The sequence below is a fragment of the Ambystoma mexicanum genome, chromosome 3q (genome assembly GCF_040938575.1).
Source record: "Ambystoma mexicanum isolate Mex_15411 chromosome 3q, UKY_AmexF1_1, whole genome shotgun sequence".
Classification (NCBI taxonomy): domain Eukaryota; kingdom Metazoa; phylum Chordata; class Amphibia; order Caudata; family Ambystomatidae; genus Ambystoma; species Ambystoma mexicanum.
Genome location: NC_090926.1, coordinates 1,023,239,029 through 1,023,252,384, shown reverse-complemented (window position 1 = coordinate 1,023,252,384; position 13,356 = coordinate 1,023,239,029). Strand labels below are relative to the sequence as shown.

At 43.2% G+C, this 13,356-nt stretch overlaps 1 protein-coding gene across 2 annotated transcripts in view; it reads left to right on the top strand.

The window, feature by feature from the left end:
* Window positions 1–13,356, top strand: part of SLC26A11 (solute carrier family 26 member 11) — a 257,186-nt gene that overhangs the window by 100,451 nt on the left and 143,379 nt on the right. For both annotated transcript variants that reach the window (XR_011305180.1, XM_069655195.1), the window contains exon 9: window positions 2,862–2,912. Coding sequence is in view for 1 of the 2 variants with exons in the window: in XM_069655195.1 (XP_069511296.1) it covers window positions 2,862–2,912 (51 nt within the window). In the remaining variant the exon portion in view is untranslated. The remainder of the gene's footprint in view (window positions 1–2,861; window positions 2,913–13,356) is intronic.

Genomic DNA, 13,356 nt, shown 5'->3' with positions numbered 1-13,356 from the left:
CTTCTTCAAATCCTAACAGATTCTATATTGATTATATGGATCAGCAAATGGAAAATTCTTACATTAGATTAAGCAAGAGGCCAGGTATTAAATGGGGTACTGGTGTGTGGCCATCCATCATAAGGAATAAAATATCCCCTATCGTACTTTAACATGGATATTACAAGTCACCTCTGAGTTCCGTGACCTTATAAAGGATTGCAGCATTCATCCTCGTCCCTCCATATATGGTCCCGGAACTCATCAGTGACTTGCTAGATCCTTCTAAAGTGCCTTAGGGTGTACTTCATCCCATAATTCACACAGAATGCTTGTGAGCCTCCAGTACTAGCAGGTTGCTCTGTAAATATGCCTGGACGCATGTCGTGGCGGCAATGAAACTCTTATCAGTTATTAAATTGAACACAGTAATAGTAGTAGATTATTTGGAAATTCAGAGAACGTATCTGGTGTGGCAAGAAGAGGGAGACCGATTACACCGCCTTTTATGTCCCCTATGACTACTGGTTGTTCGGGGATCATGACCCCAGCTCGTTAAGATGCTCCATTTCGTGTTTCCTGTCAAAACAGCTTAATGTTACTTTAAAAGTTTTGAAAAATAACTTTTCTTTGCTGTCAGTTGAGTAGATAAAGAAAAATGATGCTTCATAAGAGGTCTCCAGTCTCAACATAGAATTGAGGGGTCCACAATGGATCACTTCCCTCATGAGGAAGGAGGAGTCACCATCTCCGTTCACCCGTTTCTTATATATTTATTTTGTTTTGTTGCGTTTTACCCCTGATCTATTTCCCATTTTGTTCACACTCTCATGAACTGCCTCGCCACTTGTTAGTTATCAAGTGACGCACAGGGGGTGACCGGCGTGGCCGAGACAGGCAGAGGAAGTCGGAAGTTGGCAGTGAGGTGCTTTTCTGAGTGTCTGTGTGTATTGTGGAGTAGTGTTTGTAATGTGGAGGGGAGGGGGCTGAGGGAGAAGTTGTTTGTGTCTTTGTGCGTTTATGTATATGGGCGGGGTGTAGCATAGGGACGGTTATGGGGAAGAGGGTGCAGGATTAAAGGAGAGGTTGGGGAGTGAATCTTCCCCCTATTTCAGAGGTGAGGGGGTGGGATGAGAAGAGATATTTGATGAATATTAAAGGCTGCACCAAATCGTGTGTGGCCTTTAATATTCGACAATATCACACAGAACCACTTGTTCTCATCTTTGTGCTATTACGGGTAATGGCTCTACTGTCGTAAGTGCTTTCTGATCAAAATTGACATCCCTGGTCTTCAAATAAATACAAATACAGTCCCTTTCTCTTGCAACCCCCAAATTGACCATTATGATTTGTAACAATTCCCAGTTCTGTTGGGAAGGAGCTAGTGCCTTCCTTCACCCCCAAGCACTTTATGATTAGGGATACCCCTGTAAATTGGGCTACCCTTAAAGTACCAAGGGCGATTTTGTACATTTGCATTCACTAAGCCAGCCACATTGTACAGCTCTAGCTTGTGAACACAAGACACATTTGTGACATCTGTTCCAGGAATGCCTACATTAATACATTAGGCCTCATTGCGAGTGGCCGGTCCGGTAACAACGGTGCTGGTAAGCCTACCGGCACTGTTGTTACTGGACTGGCACACTACGAGGCTGCCTGCTGGAGTCGCTGTGCCTGGCATGTCGCCCTGCCGGGCACAGTGACCACGGTGAACAGACCGTAACTGAGGCACCGGCACGGTTATTTACGGTACCGGTGCCTCTGTGTTCCACATTCCCATTTGAGTCCCATTGGACTCAAATGGGAATGGGGAATTACATTTACCGTCGCCTGACTTCCCAGAACGCCGGGGTCATAATCCCCTGGTGATTCTGACAAGCCCGGCGCTGGTAAATATTGCAAGTCCGGCGGCAACCGGCTGCTTTTACCGGCACGGTTACCGCTGGACTTGTAATGAGGCCCATTGACTTTTCAGCTTTATAGTCTTCATATTGTTTCAGATGGCACAGAAAACACTCTCTTGAGTCTCAGGGACGCGCACTCCAAAGAGCTCTCTTTCTCTTACTTCGTACACCCTCTTCACTAGCCCAGGCGTCTTTATTCCAAGGTGAGTGGTAACGATTGTTACTCCCTCAGTATGTTAATACTAAAAGTGAGCTGTGGTCAAGTGTTCTTGGATGGCCAGCAAACTCTGCTGGTTCTGGTAGCAACATAGCCACTTGGGGCGGCTGCATTAGGTTTCTGCATGACTGCTCTGTCTCTCGTCGGATTCGGTCTCTCTCTCGCCGCTCCGCCGTGATCAGTGAGTCTCTGCGTCATTGGACCCTTGGTTGTGCTGAAAGCTTCTTTTGATTTTCCTGGTATTTCTTGCCTCTCTGTTCTCTGGATAATGTTCTGTGGGCTGTCCATCTGTAAGGGCAAGAGAATGCTGGCGAGTATATGCACTTGAGGCCAGGATGGAGACCGGGTTCTAAACAGAAACAAGTTTACACAGAGGGGGTAGCAGTTTCGGCCCTCCCTGCTGGGTGGGGGTGGGGACGAGGGGTTAGGACTGTCTCTGGCAATAACCCTGGTAGGCCTCCCACTGCCAGCAGAAGGGGTTCTTGATCCCATTTGACAATACCCAATTACTGGGCTTGTTACAATATCAATTGTATTCCTATATCGCTTTTTTTTAACAGAAAATTACATATGTTCTCATTCAGCGACAAAAGAAACAACCTATTCCATTTCGAGTAATTCAACATACTTACGTACATGTTGGACTAAAGTAAAATAAATGAAGTCAATAATTAATGTGCTACGTTGCTTTAAAATGTGCTTGCATGTAAAGCTGATTTCGTTTTCTGAAATGCCCTTTTTTGTTTTTCTCCAAGCCTCTCAGAATAATTACCGTATTGATCCGAACCAGGAACTGCTGGCAATTGGTAAGTTCTGTGCTGTGGATGGAATGACTAGGTATGAAGTGTTGCACATCTTGGTGACAGTGGTGCCAGCAGTCCCTTTTCCCTTTCCACCACACTCGGGGATTTTCTGCCTACTGGTAACACGGTGTAGTATTGTTTGCACAGCAGAATAGCGAACAGTCGGGGCCAATTCTAGAGAAAGTCACCACTAGGCAGCTGCATTGCAAGGCACCAGATAGTGGGTGCGGGGGAGTAAGTTGAGAACTCCTTTTTGGTTTTACGAGTAGCTGCAGTAGAAGTAAGCTGGACTACACAATGTCATTGTGGGTGTTCTAAACCCCTCCACCAGTCTTACAGACAAGAGATACTGAGACCACTGAAGATATTGTGTTATGATGGAATATAATGTGTCGGCCAATTGCCTTCAACATAGCGCTGTAACGATTGGGTCGCTGCGGGTTACGCAGGTTTTTTTCATGAATGGATTACCTACAAATACCCATGAAATAGGTTCTGTTGCATAACTTGTATTACTCGAAGGCCCTAGTGAATCTAGTGTCCAGGGGAAAATTACTGATGGAGAAACTTCTCATTGATTGGAAAAATCTTATGACGGGTACACAAGTTGAGCAATTGGTACTGACAGCCAGACGTTATAAAGTGAGAAAATAATAGTTGCAACAATTACAGAACACTTGTGTTGCTTGGTACGTTACACAATAATGTGTGAAAGAAGGTTTTATTCTAGCAAACATACTGTTATGTTGCTTCATCATTTTTCAGACAAATCAAAATGAATCAAAACAAGCTCCCAAAAAGCAAATTACTTTAGCTATTTTAAAAAAGATTATACTCGCATGATTTAATGTATCATTTTATTTGGAAGATGCATGGTATCTTTCCCATTCAAAGATGGCCGCTAGTTTTGGCTTGTTTCCAGAGAGCTTCCTTGGAGTCAGTCAACTGAGATGGCTGCCTCCCTGGAAGAGCTCGGAACTCAGAGTTCTGAGATGGGCAGGAATGGGTGGGATTACCCATAGGGATCAGTATGGCTAGAGGCAGGGAATGGGAGGGGATCCATAGTCGAACAACACCAAATACACTGTGTATCCCTCCTCAAATGTCATCTCCATTGAAAAGCATTAAAGACCCTCGTTCAAAGCCCATATTTGAAGCCCTTATGTTCAAGCTCTTATTTTAATGGCAATAGTTTCGGCTGAAAGGTAAGGCTTTCAGCCCCGCTTAATAGCCCAAAATAAAAATGGGATGTGAGAACATCAGCACAAGTCAGGGACAGATGGCCTCAAATACAGTGATAAAAATAGACCAGCAGAAAAAGAGCTGATTTACAAAGCGACACACGTGGCGTCGGGTTCGCGTATTCAGCACACAGATACATGCCTATTGATGGAGAAAACATCTTTGCTACACAAGTGGATGACCCGTTGGACAAGACCAAGAAAGACTATGACACCACCAGATCAATCCGGCATTCACATATTGAAGGGAAGACTCCCTTGATTTGGAGGTAATACCGACAGACCTAGACATCCCCAGGATATCCAAAGTCCTTTCAGTGCCAGTCAACTGCATGGAAACACACCTCTCAAGGAGGTTGTTAGGCAAAGTTTGGATGCAGTACCCTCTGGGAACACTACAAACAACTATGACTGCAGGTATAGGCAACCCAACCTTTGGTATAAACTTGTACTACACAGTGTTGGTAGCTTGTTGAGCAGACAGGTTTATCTCAAGAGGGGAAATGTGAGTTGTAGTGGAGTTAGACAAAGATTCACAGGTATTCAAATAAACTCTTACACTCAAGGTTTCTTGCATAAACAATTAATTTATTTATTGGTCAGTTATAATGCCTTCTTCAGAAGGGAGCAATAGAATAGTAACACACAAATAGCAGTGAAAACTCGCAAGCTAATACTGCTGCTGTAATCAAGCGTCCGTCTGTTGGATCGGCTTGCCCTTTGTATGATGGTGCACATCTGGCTGCAGGAACAGATGCCTCATCTGGCTTAGGCTCTTTGACGGAGAATGGAAATTCTGTCCTATCATCTCAGTTGCCTGATGAATTATACAAACAGAACTCAGATCTGACAGTTTTTTTATCAAGAAAAATTCCATCCTCATGTGTTGATTCTCCATTAAATCGTTCGGCAATAATAACGGAATTGAAGTCAATCCCAGCTTTGAAGTATTTTTCCTCAAATGACATTGAAGCAGCGAGATTCCCATATGATACTGACACTAATCTAGTGGCAATAGAACTGAAATCAAGTTTGGGTTTGAATCTAATTATGGGGGAGGCGGTGGCATGGGAGCAGAGGGGCCTGAAGATCTCTCGTACTTGCCCTATAACTACTGTCTCCGAGTCCCGCCAGATAGCCAGTCAAGATCACGATGGGGGGTAACCAGTAAGGATTCCTCCCCAACTGTCTCAACGAATATGTGGGATATGCTACCTGAAGTGATTGCCCAAGTTTTTCTTAAGATAGGGATGACCCATCCGAAGCTCTAGGGTCGCCTCAAGTTAATGTGCTATCATGGAATACTAGAGGCTACACATCCTTTTCTGAGGAGCCCAGGAGATCGGAAATCTTCAAAACTTTCGATCTAATTCTTTTTCAAGAAACTTGGCTAACTGGTCTAGTAGGCATTGATGGATTCACAATTTTTCAACAGTTGGCTTTGGCTCCTGGGAGGGGTAGACCAATGGGGGGTTTGCTGGTGGCCTCTTGTAATGAGATGTTTAAATCCTCGGTAATTGTCTCAGATAATATCCAGGGGATCCTCATGGTGAGAGTATCTTTGAGAAACTCCAATGAACGCTTAAGCTGGATTGTGGTAAACCTTTACTGGAACTCAGGCGTTTCTCTACTAAGTGAGTTTCTGTGTGCTCTCTCGGAGGGTTTACTTGATTGCTCTAACCGTTACCCGGGGGATGAAATTCTTATTGCCGGGGACTTTAATTCTCAATGCATCTCTACTGTGGATCTCAGATCAGGCAAGTGTAAACAGAAGTCTACAAATGGAAAAATATGGTTAAGGTTTATGCAGGATTGGAATCTATCTATGTTGAATGGAAATATAAGGGGGGATATTCCTAATTCCCTCACTTGGCACAGAGGTATTTCATTCTCCACGATAGATTATTTCTTTGTCTCCAGCAATATTTTTGAAAATTGTAACAGTTTGATAGTTGGAGAAGGTAATCCTGATGACCACGCTATGCTGAAGGTAACTGTATCGTATGATTGTGCTCCAGTAACTTTTAGTTATGATCATGAGCTCCTTGTTAAGAACTCAGGTAATGCCATTAGAAAATTTCAAAAAGGAGGTCAGTTATTAAATAGTGAGCTACGCATCAGGACGAGCGATTTATCTAATCAGTCTTTGTCTGATTTCTGTATTCCTAGTGTTTTCCTGAATTTTCTGTCTGCACAGGCAGTAGCGGAGCCCCACGCGCGGAAAACTCACAAGTTACATAAACACTCTTTTAATGCTCAAATTATAAATCGTAAAAAGGAATTGAGGTCCCAGATATCGATCCTAAGGAGAGCGGGCCTGTGTGAGAAGGCCTATGGGGAGGGGTTGGTAAAGCTGAAAAATAACTACAGGAATTGGATTTGTGCACATCATCATCTGATATTACAGCAAGATGCTGAGAGAATGTTATATGTCCTGTCTCTTAAGAATACCCGAAATTTTTGGTCTTTAATCAATATGAGTGAGGCTACTCAACATCAGAAACAAGATTCTATTATTCAAGAGGGGGTGTGGATTGAACATTTTTCGAAGGTGTATGGTTCTGATGCCTCATTATGCTCGGTTGCTAACGTAATCCAAAGTTGGGTGCTTGAGTTTAACGTTCTAGATATAGAACTGTTAATTAGAAAATCTTCAGCGTCCAGAGCTTCTGGACCGAATGGCTTAAGTAACTCGATCTTTAAATCTGATCCAGAAACATGGGCGAAGGTCCTTAAAGCCCTTTTTGATGATAATATCGCCCGGAGGAGAATCCCTGATTCGTGGAGACTCTCAATAGTCATTCCTATTTATAAGAAGGGAGATAGGCTATTGGCTTCTAATTATTGCCCCATCTCTCTCCTAGACGGCGATAGTAAAAATTTTTCGGGTATTGTTCTAGGGAAGTTGGAACTCTGGGCAAAAACGAAGGGAATTATTCCGAAGCAGCAATCTGGATTTAGAAAGGGTCTGTCGACGTCACTGAATGGGTTAGTCTTGAGCTGCTTAGCTGCGAAGTCCTTCACCAAGGGATGCCCTCCTCTTTTTGGAGCCTGGATTGATTTATTACAGGCCTTTGATATGGTTGATAGAAATCTATTATGGGGAAAATTAGTGGCCTGGGATATACCAGCGGGCTTACTCTCTATCCTAATAGAGTTGCATTCTAACAATCACATGCGGGTTAGACTGGGTAGGTCCGGTTTCCTTTCTGACCAAATCAGGATAACTAGAGGGGTTCGCCAAGGTTGTTTATTGGCTCCCTTGCTTTACATCCTTTTTATGGCGGACCTAGCTGATTGGCTACAGAACATTGGGTTGATATCTCCCTCCATCGGTAATGCCAAAATTAATTGGCTAACTTATGCCGATGATATAGTAGTGTTGGACTACTCACAAGTGGGGCTGCAGCACCTGCTAAGTGCTTTAGAATCTTATGCCAGGATTAATAAATTAAGAATAAATCCCTCAAAATCTAAGATTCTTATATTCAGGAGGCCTAATAAAATAGTGAGGAATTTGAGTTGTAAGTTAGACCACTCTCAGGTAGAGGTTGTCTCTGAATTAACCTATTTGGGAGCAGAATTAAGATCCTTCCCATCTAGGTTTAATCTGATGGCTTCTATGGATTTAAAATTGATCAAGTTGGGAGCCCAGATGAAAAAAATCCATTCTAAGTTTGGCAGATTTACCATCATTCCCCTCATAAGATTTTATATCGGGAAGGTAGTTCCCATTATTCTATATGGCATGGACTACAATTCTCTAGCCTTTGACATAGACTGGGATGTTATCGAATCAAAGATTTGGAAACGTACTTTGGGACTCCCTGATTGTGTTCCGATCGTCTCCCTACGATATGAGTTTGGCCTGTCTTCACTCAGATCATGGCTAGCCTGGAAGTGGCTTACTCTTTATAGGTCAATTCTTGATCCCCCCCCCCTAAGAATTCACTTTTTGAAGATTCTGATGTAGAGCGGGTACATGGCAATAATGTTTTTCTATGTAGGTTAGAATCAACATGTTTGGAATTATTGGCCCGTTGTGATTCTGATGCTGAGTCCCTCCTACAGAACCCTTTAAAAGTGAAGAAAAAATCGAAACTGGCTGATTGGATTCATACGATTGAGGAGATGCAGGGAACTAAAAGAACAGCTTCCCTCACACTCTTAGATGAGCGTTTATCGTTCCTTCCGGCTTATCTGAAGAAGTCCCCTAGCTTTTGGTTTAGATCTGCTTTTTTGAGATTTCATTTAAACCTACTCCCTACCCTGGAACTACTTGCTACAAGGGATAATGAAGGGGGCACTGCTCCAATTTGCGACAGATGCTTAACTATGGAAGTTCAGACCACTAAACATTTACTTTCTAAGTGCCCCGGGACTTGGAGTGTCAGGGCCAGTTCTTTTGGCAGATTTGTTTATAATGAGTCTCATTTAAATTCTGATGATTTCTGGGCGAGGTCATCATCGGGCAATGAGATGGCTTTATCAATTGAAGTGGGTAGAGTTTTAAAGGAATGGAAGCTAGTAATAACTTGAATTCTCTTTTGCAAAAAAAATTTTGGTTGTTAGATTGTCTTTCATCTTGTCTTTTTATCTTGATTTTTTTTTTTTACTTTTTTATTGTGAGATGTGTACCTAAAAACTGTAAAGGTTTGTTCTTATAGTTTATGTAATATTTTGTTTGTGAAATGTGTTAAAAGTCAAATTGTGGCTAATGCACTTTAAATAAAATAAAAAAATAAAAAAGTAACACACAAATATACTTCAATGCTGTACACTCTGAGTTCATGGATCAGACGAGGCCCTTTTGGGATGGCCCACAGATGCAACCTACACCCACAGGAGACTTCACTAACAAGGGTCCTGGGGACATTAATACCTTACTGTTGGCATACAGAATACTCTCAATAGTTTGTAAAATGCAAAGGTTATTAGAACACAAGAAATTACAAATATTCTTAAGCAGGGCAAATACTTTCAGATAGCAAGAGAAGAGTAATTCAATTCAATAGGCTAAGCCAAAGTCAAAGTCAGTATAGGATGCATCACTTCAGCTAAGTAAATGGAAAAGTCTTTGCACACGTTCTTGGGAGTCTTTGATAAAAGGAAGAACCAAGTGTAGGGCCACAAGCCGATTAGACTTGTGAGTTGCAGAAGTTACAAGCACTTCCACAGTAAGACGTAAGTTCTCTTAGGCTAGTTTTACAGTACCTTAGTAAAGAAGAAAAAGATGCAGCTGAAGACTTCTGTTCCTGTACAGCTCTGCAGATCTCACTGTTCCTGTGCTTCAGTCATGGGGACAAAAAGGGAGGACGTCGGGGGACTCCTGCACTATATTGGCACCGTCAAAGCTGGCAACCGGCAAACTTTACTTTCAGTGGCTGTTTCGCATTTCAGCTCCTTGCGGTACAGCAAATAGCAATAAGCGCAGTTCCTGGGGTATCCAGTAATTGCATCGACAACCAAAGCCATACCATCTAAAAAAAAAAAGCATCTAATGCATTTCTTTAGATGGTAAAGGGTTTAGTTTAATAAAAATAGGTTTTAAAGTTTAAAAAAAGGGGGTACGGGGCGGACCCCTCCATTAAAAGAAAAAAGGAAAAAATGCATTAGTTGTTGTTTTTTTTTTTTTTTTAATGCTTTTTTTCGATGGTATGGCATTAGATGCTTTGGCTGTCGATGGACTGACTATAAACTGGTTCCTCGCTGTCAAGGTGGACTTTCCTCACATCTGAGGTCCCGCACTCAACTGAGGGGGGTCAGGCTTGGTCATTCCTGCTTCGTGGGAGTCCGGAGGATCTTCCAAAAGCTTTAAGCCAGCTTGCAAGCAACACACAAAATCTGGTGTCCCTCTCCCTTGGCACTACGGTTTCCTGCAGCACTCTGAGGAAATGCAACCAGCTCCGAGACTGGTGTCCAGGTGGCTTACTTTGGAGTTGATTGGTCCCACCAACTCAAAGGGAGAAGTCGTCCTTGCAGGGCTTCTCTGTTGATGCAAACTTTGCGATTCGGACCTGCAGCAGGGCTTCACCGGGCAAACCAACGGTCCAGGAGTTGCAGCAGTCGTCCTCTTTGGTTCCTTCATCCAATGGTCGACTCTGCCTTTCAATCCAAGAGACTTGTCTTTTATTCAGTTCTCTCCCATTCATTCCAGCCTAGCTGCCACTCACCCAGCAGAGTGGCTGTCCTTGCCAGCCAGCCAATCGTCACAGAGTGCATTTGGGTCTCCTAAGAGACTAAGCACAGGGAGTTTTGGGCACCTCCCTCACTTCTTGCCTATCCCAGACACTCTGGAGCCAGAGGTGGGTTTCACTCCTGAAGCCCGCCAAAGGCAAATAAACAAAGAGACCAAACCTGGTTTGGCAGGCAGAGAAAAACTCTAGAAGGACCTTTCCGCAAAGAAATGGCAACAAAAGGAGACTGGGGACCATTTTAACAAAGGAGGCTCAGAACCATTTTGAAAAACGTGGCTCCTGCGATTTAACGTTACCGGAGCTGAGAACAGTTCGCGGTCGGGGTAAATCATGGTAGTTCATTGCAAAACCACTGCCACCAGCCATTCTGAGAGGAAAGGGTAATGCTACATGAGTAACTAGACACAGGGGATACTAAGTAACCCCTCCAGCACTTCTCTTGTAAGATAGGCTGTGCTGGTCTAGAATTTTACAGGACTAAGTGAAGTCAATTTCATTCCACTGCTCTGGGAAACCATAGTTGATCCCAGAGAAGGTATTTAAACCTTGGGAAATCTAAAAGATTTTCCTGTGCCACTGCGCTGATGGTGCTGTGTGACACAATTGAAAAAGATGATGCCTATGGAGTTTGTTAGACTCCATAACCAAAAAGAAATACGGTGTATAAAATCACATTAAAATACACGAGAGTGTGAAATAGGGCCTCACTCTCTCCAGGTTAAAAAAAAATCAAGTCCTCAAAATCCAGCAAAGTTGCTTGGGGTCCGTAAAATAGAGGGAATTAGCACATTTTTGAGAATTCTCCCTAACAGAGGTTACAGATGACACTCCTGCACTTCAATATTTAGCATAAGAGGTTTACAGGGTTCCACAATGAGGATGCTCTCACCTAAGGGAATGTTAATTACAGATCGCTTTCCACAGAACCTCAGTAGTAGCAGGATCCCCTTTTCCCATCATTGCGAGGGGGCTTACAACAGACCAATGGGTGCTGAACACACTAAAAGTTACATACTGCAGAGTTTTTCCAAAGACTATGTCAAATTCCACCAAGGGAAGGTCTCACCCATCCAAAATATCTTCCTCAACCTCAAGGAAAACTAAGATTCCGCTTCAGCCATGAAGTGGCTCGATTGGATCAGAAAAATCAGTGCAGTTTCAAAAAGTAGAAAAGGCTTATTCGGGTTGACATGGCTCAAAGACACTCTGTCTCAGCGATAAGACAGAGTTCCTGCTCATCGGCTCCAGGCATCAACTCAGTAAACTTGACATGCTGCTCGACAGTTATAAGCTATACAAGTAAAGGATACTGATGTAAAAGGATACAAGTCCTGATGTCGTCTACTTCCTAACTTCAGTGACAAATCCTCAAGGAAAAACCCTTTCCACTGATTACACCAACTGACCGTTGAAACATACAGCCAGGGCGAGGAATCAATTGAAAGGGCAATAATGAACACTCTCCGATCTAAGTAAAGAAACAATAAGGTAAGTAACATATATTGTATTAATCCCAATGTATTTCACTAGTTAGTTATCCACTAACCTTGGTTTGAAGAAGTCCAAAGTAAAGAGTTCCAGGTAATCCACAAATAGAACAAACAAAAAGGAAGTTAGTAAGAACTACCCGGAACGGCACGAGGGTTGCACTAGTCGGGTAGGTGCACTCTGGAAAGCATCCTTTAGTTCTGTGCACTAAATTAATTCCACATATATGGACACTCTTCTTAGAAATAAAGCCAAATGTTAGTATCCGGAAGAAACCTATTTGCCCTTTAAGTGTTCAATAATAGTTCTTTCTGTACTCTGGAAAGCGGGTTAAGAATTCACCCCTGAAATAATGAAAATAAACAGGAGCAACAAAATATTTGAACTTGATTGACAAAAAGAGAATGTTCTCAATGTTACAAATATATCTATCACCTGGATAATGGCAGACAGGAACTCCAGCTCTTCTGCGAGTACACCGGCTTCAGAAGGCATGTAGTTGAACCAGGTGACGAAGGAATGTAGCTGAAGAGGCAGAGAAGACTCCTCTAATGGAATGCCTTAGAATGCGGTGGGAAATGTGCTCAGAGGAACGCTGCCTTGAAGATTGGAATGCAGCGAGCGGACTTCATATACATGCCGCCTGGAAGCGCTGACTGCGGCGAGCGGCCATCACCTGAATGCCGCACTGAAATGCTGAGTGAGGCAAATGGGCCTCGCACGAATGCCACCATAAAGTGCTGAAGATGGCGAGAAAGGTCTCTGTGACTGTAATGAAAGGCTCTGTAATTCAGGACACCAAACGTAATGGAGGAACGTAGAAAAGCACAACGATAAAGACACGCTAGAATCAACAATCAGAAGCGCCGAACGCTTCGAAGAAAGCACCTAAATACGTGCGTAGAACACGTTACTCGAGCAGAATCGAGTCACGTGGCGGAGGCAGTACCGAAGCAAAGCTTCAACGATTCTTTGTGGGGAGCTTGTTAAAGAGCCTCCATCTGGTGTAAAATGGTTTTGCTGCCGTCCTCATTTCAAACGGATCCTTACAAGAGGAGGAAGTGTGAGACATGACAAAACTAGATGCCCAATAGACCTCCATTAACATTGATGGAATACTATCAAAGTTGCCAAGGACACCAAAACATTAGGAGTCTACCTGGATTCCACCCTCTCCAGACAGGTGAATGCTACAGCTTCAGCAACAGCATACACCGCTAAACTAAAACGCTTGCATACACTTCTTGTCCTCTAGCAGTTGCATCACAGTGGCAAGTTCGCTCATACTTTTTAAATTGGACTACTGCAACACTCTGTACTTAGGTACTAGCAAGCGTGACCTAAATAATCTACAAGTTCTGCAAAATAATGCCCTTAGATCGGCCTTAAACATCCCTCGCTCGAACCACATCTCACAAGCAAGACGGGATACCAACTGGCTCCCTATTCAAGACAGGATCACCTTCAGAACCCTAAGGATCACCCACAAGTGTTTGGCTAATTTGGCCCCGAAGTACCTAG